Here is a 12059-nt window from a genome sequence, read left to right on the forward strand (position 1 = left end):
TTTAAAATCATTGGCTTCTTCTATTTCCTCTTGATTTATTCTAATTGTAAGATTTTCTTTTGCTTTCCTTCTCATGGACAAACACATTGACACAGTCTTTTTGAGATTCAGAGTTAAGTGATTTTTTTTAAGCTATAGGGATACTCCCTCCATTCCGCTTGTTAATCTGCTGCTACACTAGGGGTTTTAGCTGATACTTAAAAAATTGTGTCATCAGCATACATCTGACATTCAGCTTTTTTACAACATGATGGTAAGTCGTTTATGTATAAGCTGAAGAGCAGAGGCCCCAAAATTGAGCCTTGTGTAATTCCCATTATAGAATGTCGGGTGGTTGAATATTCTGCATTGATTTTTACACACTGCTTTCTTGATTCGAGATAGGATGCAAACCAGCCAGTTGCTTGCTCAGAAAAATTAAAAGTACTTAGTTTGTTCAAAAGCACTCCATGATTCACAGTATCAAAGGCCTGTTTAAGATCTATGAACAATGCTCCAACTACATTACCCTTATCTAATGAAGACTTGATGTTTTCAGTAAGGTAGCAGTTGGCCATTTTCGTTGAATACCCTAGTCTAAATCCAAATTGTTTAGGATAAATAAGTAAATTGTTTTCAAGGTGGTCAACCAGTTGTTCTGCAACAATTTTTTCCAGAATCTTTGAGAGAACTGGTTGGATAGAGATTGGTCTATAATTGCTTACTTGGTCTGGTGCACCTGCCTTCAAAATTGACGTTATGACTGCTGTTTTCCAGGTTTGTGGAAATTTACCAACTCTAGTAGAGAGGTTTTTCAGATGTGTTATTGGTTTAATCAGAGTGAGGCTGTGTGTTTTAATAACAGCAATATCTAAGCCAAACCAATCCTTTGCCTTTGAATTATTTAATTTATTAATGATTTTAGCAACTTTTTCTTGGTCAACATCCTCAATATATAAGGACTGCAAAAGAGTCTGTTATACAGTGGTATGAAAAAGTTTGGGCACCCCTGTAAATTTTCATGATTTTCTTTTATAAATCATTGGTTTGTCTGGATAAGAAATGTCAATTAAATATATCATATAGGAGACAAACACAGTGATATTTGAGAAGTGAAATAAAGTTTATATGATTTATGGAAAGTGTGCAAGAATTATTTAAACTAAATTAGGCATGTGCATATAAATTTAGGCACCACAAAATAATAATTAACTCAATATTTTGTGCATCCTCCTTTTGCATAAATAACAGCCTCTAAACGCTTTCTATAGCTTCGAATTAGAGTCTGGATTCTGGCGTAAGGTATTTTGGACCATTCTTCTTTACAAAACATCTCCAGTTCAGTCAGGTTTGATGGTTTACGAGCATGGACAGCCCGCTTTAAATCATACCACACATTTTTAATAATATTCAGGTCTGGGGACTGAGATGACCATTCCAGAACGTTTTACTTGTTCCTCTACATGAATGCCTTAGTAGATTTTGAGCAGTGTTTTGGGTCGTTGTCTTGTTGAAAGATCTAGCCCCGGCGCAACTTCAACTTTGTCACTGATTCCTGGACATTGTTCTCCAGAATCTGCTGATATTGAATGGAATCCATGCGACCCTCAACTTTAACCAGATTCCCAGTCCCTGCACTGGCCACACAGCCCCACAGCATGATGGAACCGCCACCAAATTTTACTGTAGGTAGCAAGTGTTTTTTCTTGGAATGCTGTGTTCTTTTTCCGCCATGCATAACGGCCCTTGTTTTGCCCAAATAACTCTATTTTAGCTTCATCAGTCCACAGCACCTTATTCCAAAATGAAGCTGGCTTGTCCAAATGTTCTTGAGCATACCTCAAGCGACACCGTTTGTGGCGTGTGCTGAGAAACAGAGGACAGAGGAACAGTGTTTACTGTGAGCCCAGTTAGTGGATGAACACAAGGCCATCCTTAAAGGATAATTAACACTTGGTATTTAACACTATGGTATTTAACACTTTGAGTCTATTTTGTAGTTTGTTTTGGATGAACTAGGGTGGTGGACTTAGAAATGTTGACGATGGGTCCTGTGTCGACTTTTTGACTATTTTAGGATCGCCTCTGACCGCTTCAGAGTGGATGTCTATGGGCATGCTCAAACATGTCCTTTAAACAACCCTTAACGTTCATTTACAAAACTGTGCAACTCACCGAGTGGTTAGTGGTGTTCGTTGATAATTAAAAACAAATATATCGGCGCAATGTATGCTTTCAATCCGTGTTATTTGCTATAGTGGAACTATTTTTCAGATACCTCACAACCGCGTATAAACTTCCGCTCGATATTTGAATCTGAAGCGTAAGCACACTCCCGACCACTTGATGGCGACAACAAGGACGCTGGACGGTGTCTAGGCACCGTAAAAAAAGTCACAGTCGAATATGGCAAGAATTTGTGCGGTCAGAAACTGCGGTAAAATCCCTCCAAAAAGGAGTTGTCATCGGCTTCCTTTCCACAACCCTGAATGACTAAAGTTGTGGCTTTCATTCCTCGGGTTTGACATAAACACTCCTTTAGATGTTCTTCGAGAAGCTGACCATCGTGTTTGTGCCTTTCACTTTCGGGACGAGGACTATGTTCAATCTACAGGTTCTCGAAAAGAAAAGTCTCTGAATAAACTCTATCTGAAAAGGACAGCTGTACCGACGCTTATTGGACCAACGCTAGACGAAGAAGACCTTGGGGTCTCAAAATCGAGCGGGTCCTCCAGAATCCACCTTTCATAATCCATTTTAGATGTAAGGATTTTTTGTTTGTTTATTTCGCTACTCCGAGAGCACAGTTGCTCTGCTCACGCTAGCCTTCTGAGAGACGGAGAACCGAGCGAAAAGACTACAACCAAATGTAAACAGACCCCTTTCCGTTTCCGGTAGCGCAGTAATATCAACGAGCACTGAGTCCTTCAGCAGACATCAATGTGATTTTAAAAAATGGCAAATAAAACACGACAGAAACTGTATTTCGCTACGCTACTTGTTTTGGAACATCAACGAACACCACTAACCACTCGGTGAGTTGCGCAGTTTTGTAAACGAACGTTAAGGGTTGTTTTAAGGACATGTTTGAGCATGCCCATAGACATCCACTCTGAAGCGGTAAGAGGCGATCCTAAAATAGTCAAAAAGTCGAGACAGGACCCATTGTCAAAATTTCTAAGTCCACCACTCTAGTTCATTCAAAACAAACTACAAAATAGACTTAAAGTGTTAAATACCGGAATTATCCTTTAAAGGAAAATCAGGCCGGGTGTCACAGCACAGAAGCAGACGTGGGAGCTTATAGCGGTTAATTATAAATTATTTACGGTTCATTCCCCCTGCTTGTGCGGAAGCCTGCTATATTCATAAATGCATTTTTTTGAGCCTGCAATGTGGGAATGTCCAGTGGAAACACAATGAACTGCGACACAATAAATAAATTGTTTGTGATCACTCTGCTTACAGAAGTTTGTGACAGACCCAAATCATCACTGCTGCGTTGATGCATTTTCCCAGCTGCCAAATATCTTAATGTACAGTAGTGATTTCATTTCTGGCACTACGCCATTCCTGCGCTGTGTCGGAGATGTTATTGTGTCTCTAATAAGATCGGTCACAAACATGATCCCTGCACGATCTAATCTATGGTGTCTTATTAACTCACTGTCATCTATTGTCTGCAACACATTTCTTCTCCCTCTTCGTCGTTCTGCCATTTTCTCCTCTGCTAAAAAAAACTCTTAAGCCTCTTAAAAGTCCTCGTCCGTGCTCCTAACAATTTTGACCTTAAGACCTCTTTTAAGGGTTAAGATGCTTTCTGAATTACTTTTTTCTTTACTAGGATTTTTTCTTTAATTTTAGGAGTAAACGCCCACATTTCTAAGAATTTTCTTAGAATTTTGTCACTAGGAGCTACTTTTTGCATTAAGATTCTTTAGGAATACGGGCCCAGATCACTAACTTCAAAAACCTGGGACACTCCAGTACCAAGTGCGCACGACCAATTCCTATCTACGGCAAGCCCCGAGGGGAAAAATAGATTACATACAACGAGCGCCAGTACATCATTACCGGTATTATAGTAACAGACTTTGTTGGATTATGTCATGTACAATCCAACAAAGTCTGTTACAATAATAATAATAAATAAGATTTTGAGGAGAGTTACACTCTATTGAGATAGTTGAGAAATAATATTTTTACAATTTTCAACAATAATTGTCATTGTTGAACCCTTGCTCTTATTATGTTCTCAGTTTTGTCATTATTTTAGCAAATAATTTATTTTATATGTTTTGAGACAGTTTGTTTTAAGAAGTTTCAAAGAGTTAGTAAAAGAGTAAAGTAGAAGTTAAAACTTTTTTATTTAAATAGGCATCTATTTTTTATTAAGTATTTATTTTGTATTAATACATAACCTCACTGTATTCATTTATAATGTATCATTATTGCGTGACATTTGTGTCAATAATCGTCAAGCACAGGTGACTTCGCGTAGTCGGAGGGGTCCCCTAAATCAAATTCTGCTTAGGGCCCCCAAAAGGCTCGGGCCGGCTCTGCTTTCCGGTCTTGTCACTGTTGTCAGACGTTATACTGCATTTACGGCGTTCGCTGTATATCATCACTTCATTATAAATAATAATAAATTAATAAATAAATGACGCTCAGAGTGTCGTAGTTATGTTGTCAATTAGTAAGTCATGAAATTACCAAAAAGTACCAATAAATTACGTAACTGGTCGTGTGTTAACTGGGAAGGATCTGCGTGCAGGAATGATGTTCATTCTATTCATCAGAAGAAGTTTCCATGTTTCATTAATAGTTTATGATAGTATTGTGTATTTACTGTTGTTTCCGTTTCCCCAAAATGCCAGTTCACATTATTTCACTTTGTGTTATTTTGTACACTTTATTTTTGGTGGCTCTACCAACTTTTGTATTAACAAAAAACTACATGATTCTTACAAAAACCCAGGGCTTCGCTTCCGAAGCCCTTTAGTAACCCACTGGAGCTGTGCAATTTGTAATTAGTAATTAGTTTTTTTCAAAAAAAATTCCAGCCATTTACTCCCATTATAAAGCTTGGAAGAGCCAGGACATTTTTGAATATAACTGTGATTGTATTCGTCTGAAATAAGAATGTCATGTACACCTAGAAGGACTTGAGGCGAGTAAATCATGGGGTAAATTAAATTTTTGGGTGAACTAACCCTTTATAACAATGTTAATCAACATAGCTTGTATCATAGAATGTAATAAAATAATACATACTCTGTGTTAAGAAGCAACATGAAACAAATTTCATTGTATTTCATGTATTGTGATTTTGAAAAGTAAGTCCAGGTAAGATCATTTGAATGTTTCAGTTAAATTTCATAATTGAAAGCAAAGAAGAATAAGTGAGAGGTCCCATAAAAAAAGAGAGATTTACAACAGTATGAATAAAAAAGTGCCAGTAAAAAAAAAAATTAAGTGGGGTACGGGTTAACATGTTAAATTAAAATCTCCTTTTTTTTCGTTTTACCGAAAATGTGCTGGGAGCCCACTGTTGCTATAGTAAAAAACTACATTTTTATGTTCATCTGATTGACAGATAAATATTGTGATCTTATTTCACTGTTGTTGATGTTTTTTCAGCTTTGTACAAAGTTTGCTTCGTACATTTCGTTTAACTATGTTGTTAAAGAGGGCGAGATTTACCATTTAATTGAACTGTGTGTGGATGTATTTTAGACACTTACATTGTTCTTGCTCCGTCTGTGCAATAACTGCGTCCATGTTATGAGCTGAGTTTTTCATTTTCTTCAACTGCTCAGTGCTCTGGTATTATCAATGGGATGACCCATTTCAGGAGTTGCGATAATTAACATTTAAAATCAGAATATGAGCATATTCACTGAATTGAAACGTAAGCGATACTGATTTAAAACACGAGTGCCCCGCCCCCCAGCAGAACTTTTGATTGGTTTTGCACCTGAGTCAGACCTGTCTGTTATTGGCCGAAGCGCTCCAGATCTGTCTGTTATTGGCCGAAGCGCTCCAGATCTGTCTGTTATTGGCCGAAGCGCTCCAGATCTGTCTGTTATTGGCCGAAGCGCTCCAGATCTGTCTGTTATTGGCCGAAGCGCTCCAGATCTGTCTGTTATTGGCCGAAGCGCTCCAGATATGTCTGTTATTGGCCGAAGCGCTCCAGATCTGTCTGTTATTGGCCGAAGCGCTCCAGATCTGTCTGTTATTGGCTGAAGCGCAGGGCTCCATCGCAGTAGTTTGAAAAGTGTCTGTCAAATGTCAGCTTGCCCTGTTGCTCCGTCGGCACATTTGTCAAAGTACTTTGTACTTTTGGTGAAAAATAAATGTAGCGAAGTTGAATACTTTCTTTTTATTCTACTCAAGTAAGAGTAAAAGTACCACAATTTAATTATACTCAAGAAAGTAAAAAAATTTTGAAAAATCTACTCAAGTACTGTAACGAAAGTATATGTAATTAGTTACTTTCCAGCACTGCATTATTGACATAAAATTGGCTCTTCATTCACATTTATCCTCCTTGAACTCATTCTAACAACTTAATATGTTTATTTCAGACCAGATGGAGGGGAAAGAGCAAATACAAGAACTGAAGTTAAAGGTGATGATGCTGTAGTTTGTTTCAGCCTGTTGACACCAATAAAACGATTTAATGTGCCAATTTACTGAAGATCTCAGACATCACCATAATGAATGAGCTGAAAACAGGGAACTTTTGGAGACAAAGAGGTTTTTCAGCAGCTCAGTTAAACATGATTGCCCTGTACTTTTTAAATGCAGATTGGATAAAAACACAGTGATCACAGTTCACACCTGCAGTGAAGCCCCTCCCACAACAATTCACCAATAAATACTGGGAATATTCCCATCATCCTACAAGAGAAGGACAAACTTCAGGAGTAGCAGCTGAAATCTGTGTGACTGTTAAAGATGGAGTTTATTAAAGAGGAGATTGAAGACATGAGTGATCAAGAACCATCCAGAATAAAACATGAAGATACTGAGGAACAAATAGGTTGGTGTCCATTCTTGATCCTTCATTTTTGACTGCTTTGGTTGATGTGAATTAATAAGCAGTATATGGATGATAAATGATATAGAAATGCATCCAATACATCATAACCTTGTATATAGCAGTTGTCAAACATATTTTTACTATAATATAAACAAGTGAATGACAGAATAAAAAGTGAAAGATCTGATCTCTGACTTCTAACTGTATTTCTGTGTATTTTAGACCAGGTGAGAGTGAAAGAGCAAAGACAAGAACTGAATGAAGTGAAGGAGGAGGAACATCGTAACTTTACAATTCAAAGAACAAAAGCCAAAAAGACGCACACCTGCACTCAGTGTGGAAAGAGTTTCACACAGAAACAAAACCTTAAGACACACATAAGAATTCACACTGGAGAGAAACCGTATAAATGCACTCAGTGTGGAAAGAGTTTCACAAAGAAAGGAAACCTTAACACACACATGAGAATTCACACTGGAGAAAAACCGTATACATGCACTCAGTGTGGAAAGAGTTTTTCTCACGCATCAGGTCTCAGTGTTCATCTGCACATTCACTCTGGAGAAAAAACATTTAACTGTGATCAGTGTGGTAAAGATTTTATTTCATCTGCAAATCTAAAACAACACCTGAAAGTTCATTCAGATGAGAAGCCTTATGTGTGTTCTCTCTGTGGAAAGAGTTTTTCACGCCTGAACTGTTTTAAACTGCACAAGAAAACACATAATGAAGTGAGAGATTATATGTGCTTTGACTGTGGGAAGAGCTTTACTACATCTAGTCAACTGAAAGAGCACCAAATAATTCATACTGGAGAAAAACCTTATAAGTGCTCATATTGTGACAAGAGTTTCACTCGGTCTGGATCTTTGAAATTACATGAGCGAGTTCATACTAGAGAGAAGCCGTACCACTGTACCCAGTGTGAGAACAGTTTTAGATATTTATCAAGTCTTCTCATTCATATAAAAAAATGTTGCAAGTGATCAAAAATCGTTATGTCAAATACCTCAAGTGCAGATTTAAAAATCCTGCTTCCCCCTATTATTGTTGAATCACGGAAGCTTCACCAGTTACTTTTGCCAAAAGATTTACAGAGAGAAATATAGGCATATACGAATAAGGCTATATGAGAGGAGGTCATTCCTGTTTTCTCTGTTCCCCATTTCTCTATCTTCTCATCCCATCATGCTAGCTGTAAATGGTATCTCTATGTTTCTCCTTCCTTTCCACCATCATGCCTTTATGTTTCTCTGAGGTGGTAAAGTAAGATTGAGCTTAAATACACAACTAAGCGACTTTTAACTACCTTGTAAGGTAGCAAAACAATTTGCTTATATTTTAAATGGAATGTATACCTTATGCACATTTGACAATGCAAAAGATACACATTGTAACGGGTTACAGTAACTTGAGCAGATGTGTTGTATACAGGGTTTTTATGAAGCTAATTTCCAACCCCTGTCCCTGGTCAGGCTACATACATCACCATTATTAAGAGAACAGAAAAAACAATAAAAAATAACAAAAACACAACATTATATACATATATCTGTGTGTGTCCATTTCTCTATCCGTATGTACATGTCCGTTTATAAGTGCATCTACACAGTGGCATAATCATTGATCACAGATTTGGTTTTGTTTCAGCCAGTGTTTCACCTTTTCATTAAATGGTTTCAGATTGGTTTGTGTTTTTATGTCTATTGGTAGGGCACTCCAAAAGTGTATCCCTTTTACAGAGAAGGATGACTGACCGAAAGTGGTTTTGCGCTTTGCCACCTTGCAGTTGCGATTTGCTGATCCCCTAGTGGTGATTCTATTAGTTTTTGTTTTTATCACATATGGACAAAGTACATCTGGAGCGAGATTATTCACACATTTAAAAATCAATTTGATAAAAGAGAACTTGATAAAACTATCATAACTAAGCAAATTATACTTTTTCAGAATTATAAAATGATGCCATTTCATTTGTTTTTGATCCATTATTTTCAGTGCTTGTTTATATAGTGAAATAATGGGTTTAAAGGTTGACTGTGAAGCCTGGCTCCATACAGTAACACAATAAGAAAGATGGGAGAATATCATGGCATGCATAAACAGTTGAGCTGCCTTGAGAGGGTATGTGATGTCTAATCATTCTTAAACAGTTCAAATTAGTCTTTACAGTTTTGCATAGTTTTTTTAACATGTTTATCAAATTTAAGTTGGGGGTCCAAAATTACACTTAGGAATTTAAAATCATTGGCTTCTTCTATTTCCTCTTGATTTATTCTAATTGTAAGATTTTCTTTTGCTTTCCTTCTCATGGACAAACACATTGACACAGTCTTTTTGAGATTCACAGTTAAGTGATTTTTTTAAGCTATAGGGATACTCCCTCCATTTCGCTTGTTAATCTGCTGCTACACTAGGGGTTTTAGCTGATACTTAAAAAATTGTGTCATCAGCATACATCTGACATTCAGCTTTTTTACAACATGATGGTAAGTCGTTTATGTATAAGCTGAAGAGCAGAGGCCCCAAAATTGAGCCTTGTGTAATTCCCATTATAGAATGTCGGGTGGTTGAATATTCTGCATTGATTTTTACACACTGCTTTCTTGATTCGAGATAGGATGCAAACCAGCCAGTTGCTTGCTCAGAAAAATTAAAAGTACTTAGTTTGTTCAAAAGCACTCCATGATTCACAGTATCAAAGGCCTGTTTAAGATCTATGAACAATGCTCCAACTACATTACCCTTATCTAATGAAGACTTGATGTTTTCAGTAAGGTAGCAGTTGGCCATTTTCGTTGAATACCCTAGTCTAAATCCAAATTGTTTAGGATAAATAAGTAAATTGTTTTCAAGGTGGTCAACCAGTTGTTCTGCAACAATTTTTTCCAGAATCTTTGAGAGAACTGGTTGGATAGAGATTGGTCTATAATTGCTTACTTGGTCTGGTGCACCTGCCTTCAAAATTGACGTTATGACTGCTGTTTTCCAGGTTTGTGGAAATTTACCAACTCTAGTAGAGAGGTTTATCAGATGTGTTATTGGTTTAATCAGAGTGGAGCTGTGTGTTTTAATAACAGCAATATCTAAGCCAAACCAATCCTTTGCCTTTGAATTATTTAATTTATTAATGATTTTAGCAACTTTTTCTTGGTCAACTTCCTCGATATATAAGGACTGCAAAAGAGTCTGTTATACAGTGGTATGAAAAGTTTGGGCACCCCTGTAAATTTTCATGATTTTCTTTTATAAATCATTGGTTTGTCTGGATAAGAAATTTCAATTAAATATATCATATAGGAGACAAACACAGTGATATTTGAGAAGTGAAATAAAGTTTATATGATTTATGGAAAGTGTGCAAGAATTATTTAAACTAAATTAGGCATGTGCATATAAATTTAGGCACCACAAAATAATAATTAACTCAATATTTTGTGCATCCTCCTTTTGCATAAATAACAGCCTCTAAACGCTTTCTATAGCTTCGAATTAGAGTCTGGATTCTGGCGTAAGGTATTTTGGACCATTCTTCTTTACAAAACATCTCCAGTTCAGTCAGGTTTGATGGTTTACGAGCATGGACAGCCCGCTTTAAATCATACCACACATTTTTAATAATATTCAGGTCTGGGGACTGAGATGACCATTCCAGAACGTTTTACTTGTTCCTCTACATGAATGCCTTAGTAGATTTTGAGCAGTGTTTTGGGTCGTTGTCTTGTTGAAAGATCTAGCCCCGGCGCAACTTCAACTTTGTCACTGATTCCTGGACATTGTTCTCCAGAATCTGCTGATATTGAATGGAATCCATGTGACCCTCAACTTTAACCAGATTCCCAGTCCCTGCACTGGCCACACAGCCCCACAGCATGATGGAACCGCCACCAAATTTTACTGTAGGTAGCAAGTGTTTTTTCTTGGAATGCTGTGTTCTTTTTCCGCCATGCATAACGCCCCTTGTTTTGCCCAAATAACTCTATTTTAGCTTCGTCAGTCCACAGCACCTTATTCCAAAATGAAGCTGGCTTGTCCAAATGTTCTTGAGCATACCTCAAGCGACACCGTTTGTGGCGTGTGCTGAGAAAAGGCTTTTTCCTCATTACTCGTCCATACAGCATCTCCTTGTGTAAAGTGCACTGAATAGTTGAACGATGCACAGTGACACCATCTGCAGCAAGATGATGTTGTAGGTCTTTGGAGCTGGTCTGTGGGTTGACTGTGACTGTTCTCACCATCCTGTGCCTCTGCTTATCTGAGATCTTTCTTGGGCTGCCACTTCTGGCCTTAACTAGAACTGTGCCTCTGATCTTCCAATTCCTCACAATGTTCCTCACAGTTGAAACTGAGAGCTTAAATCTCCGAGAGAGCTTTCTGTATCCTTCCCCTAAACAATGATGTTGAACAATCTTTGTTTTCAGGTAATTTGAGAGTTGTTTTGAGGCTCCCATGTTGCCACTCTTCAGAGAAGATGCAAAGAGAAGAAATACTTACAATTGGCCTCATTAAATACCCTTTCTCATGATTGGATTCACCTGTGTATGGAGGTCAAGGGTCACCAAACCAATTTTGAGTTCTAATAATTAGTGCTAAAGGTATTGAAATCAATAAAATGACAAGGGTGCCTACATTTATGCACATGCCTAATTTAGTTTAAATAATTCTTGCCCACTTTCCATAAATCATATAAACTTTATTTCACTTCTCAAATATCACTGTGTTTGTCTCCTATATGATATATTTAATTGAAATTTCTTATCCAGACAACCAATGATTTATAAAAGAAAATCATGAAAATTTACAGGGGTGCCCAAACGTTTTCATACCACTACAGCTGTTATAGTCTGTTCAGCTCCTCTAGCCTTCTTAGAATCAGTGTGAATAAGCCGAGTCCAGTTGATTCATGTGTTACGAACCCTGTTGTTAGAAATGCTCGTTTCATAAGGATTCAGCAACATAAAAAGAGACGCAAAGCAAAGAGCAGTTTAAAACATTTATTATTAGACTAATAAATGACTGCACAAACTCACATCTC

The 12059-nt window shown here is 37.3% G+C and overlaps 2 protein-coding genes across 2 annotated transcripts in view; both read left to right on the forward strand.

Annotated features, from left to right (window-relative positions):
* Positions 1–8307, forward strand: part of LOC143716536 (uncharacterized) — a 66165-nt gene extending 57858 nt beyond the window's left edge. The window contains exon 5 of the mRNA XM_077209087.1: positions 7247–8307. Within this exon, the coding sequence (XP_077065202.1) occupies positions 7247–8010 (764 nt within the window). The 3' untranslated portion in view covers positions 8011–8307. The remainder of the gene's footprint in view (positions 1–7246) is intronic.
* LOC143715491 (uncharacterized) overlaps positions 1–12059 on the forward strand; it is a 659702-nt gene that overhangs the window by 451063 nt on the left and 196580 nt on the right. The gene's annotated exons all lie outside the window — the stretch shown is intronic.

The sequence above is a fragment of the Siphateles boraxobius genome, unplaced genomic scaffold (assembly GCF_051911475.1).
Source record: "Siphateles boraxobius isolate OS27281-9 unplaced genomic scaffold, OSU_SipBor_1 6, whole genome shotgun sequence".
Taxonomy (NCBI): Eukaryota; Metazoa; Chordata; class Actinopteri; order Cypriniformes; family Leuciscidae; genus Siphateles; species Siphateles boraxobius.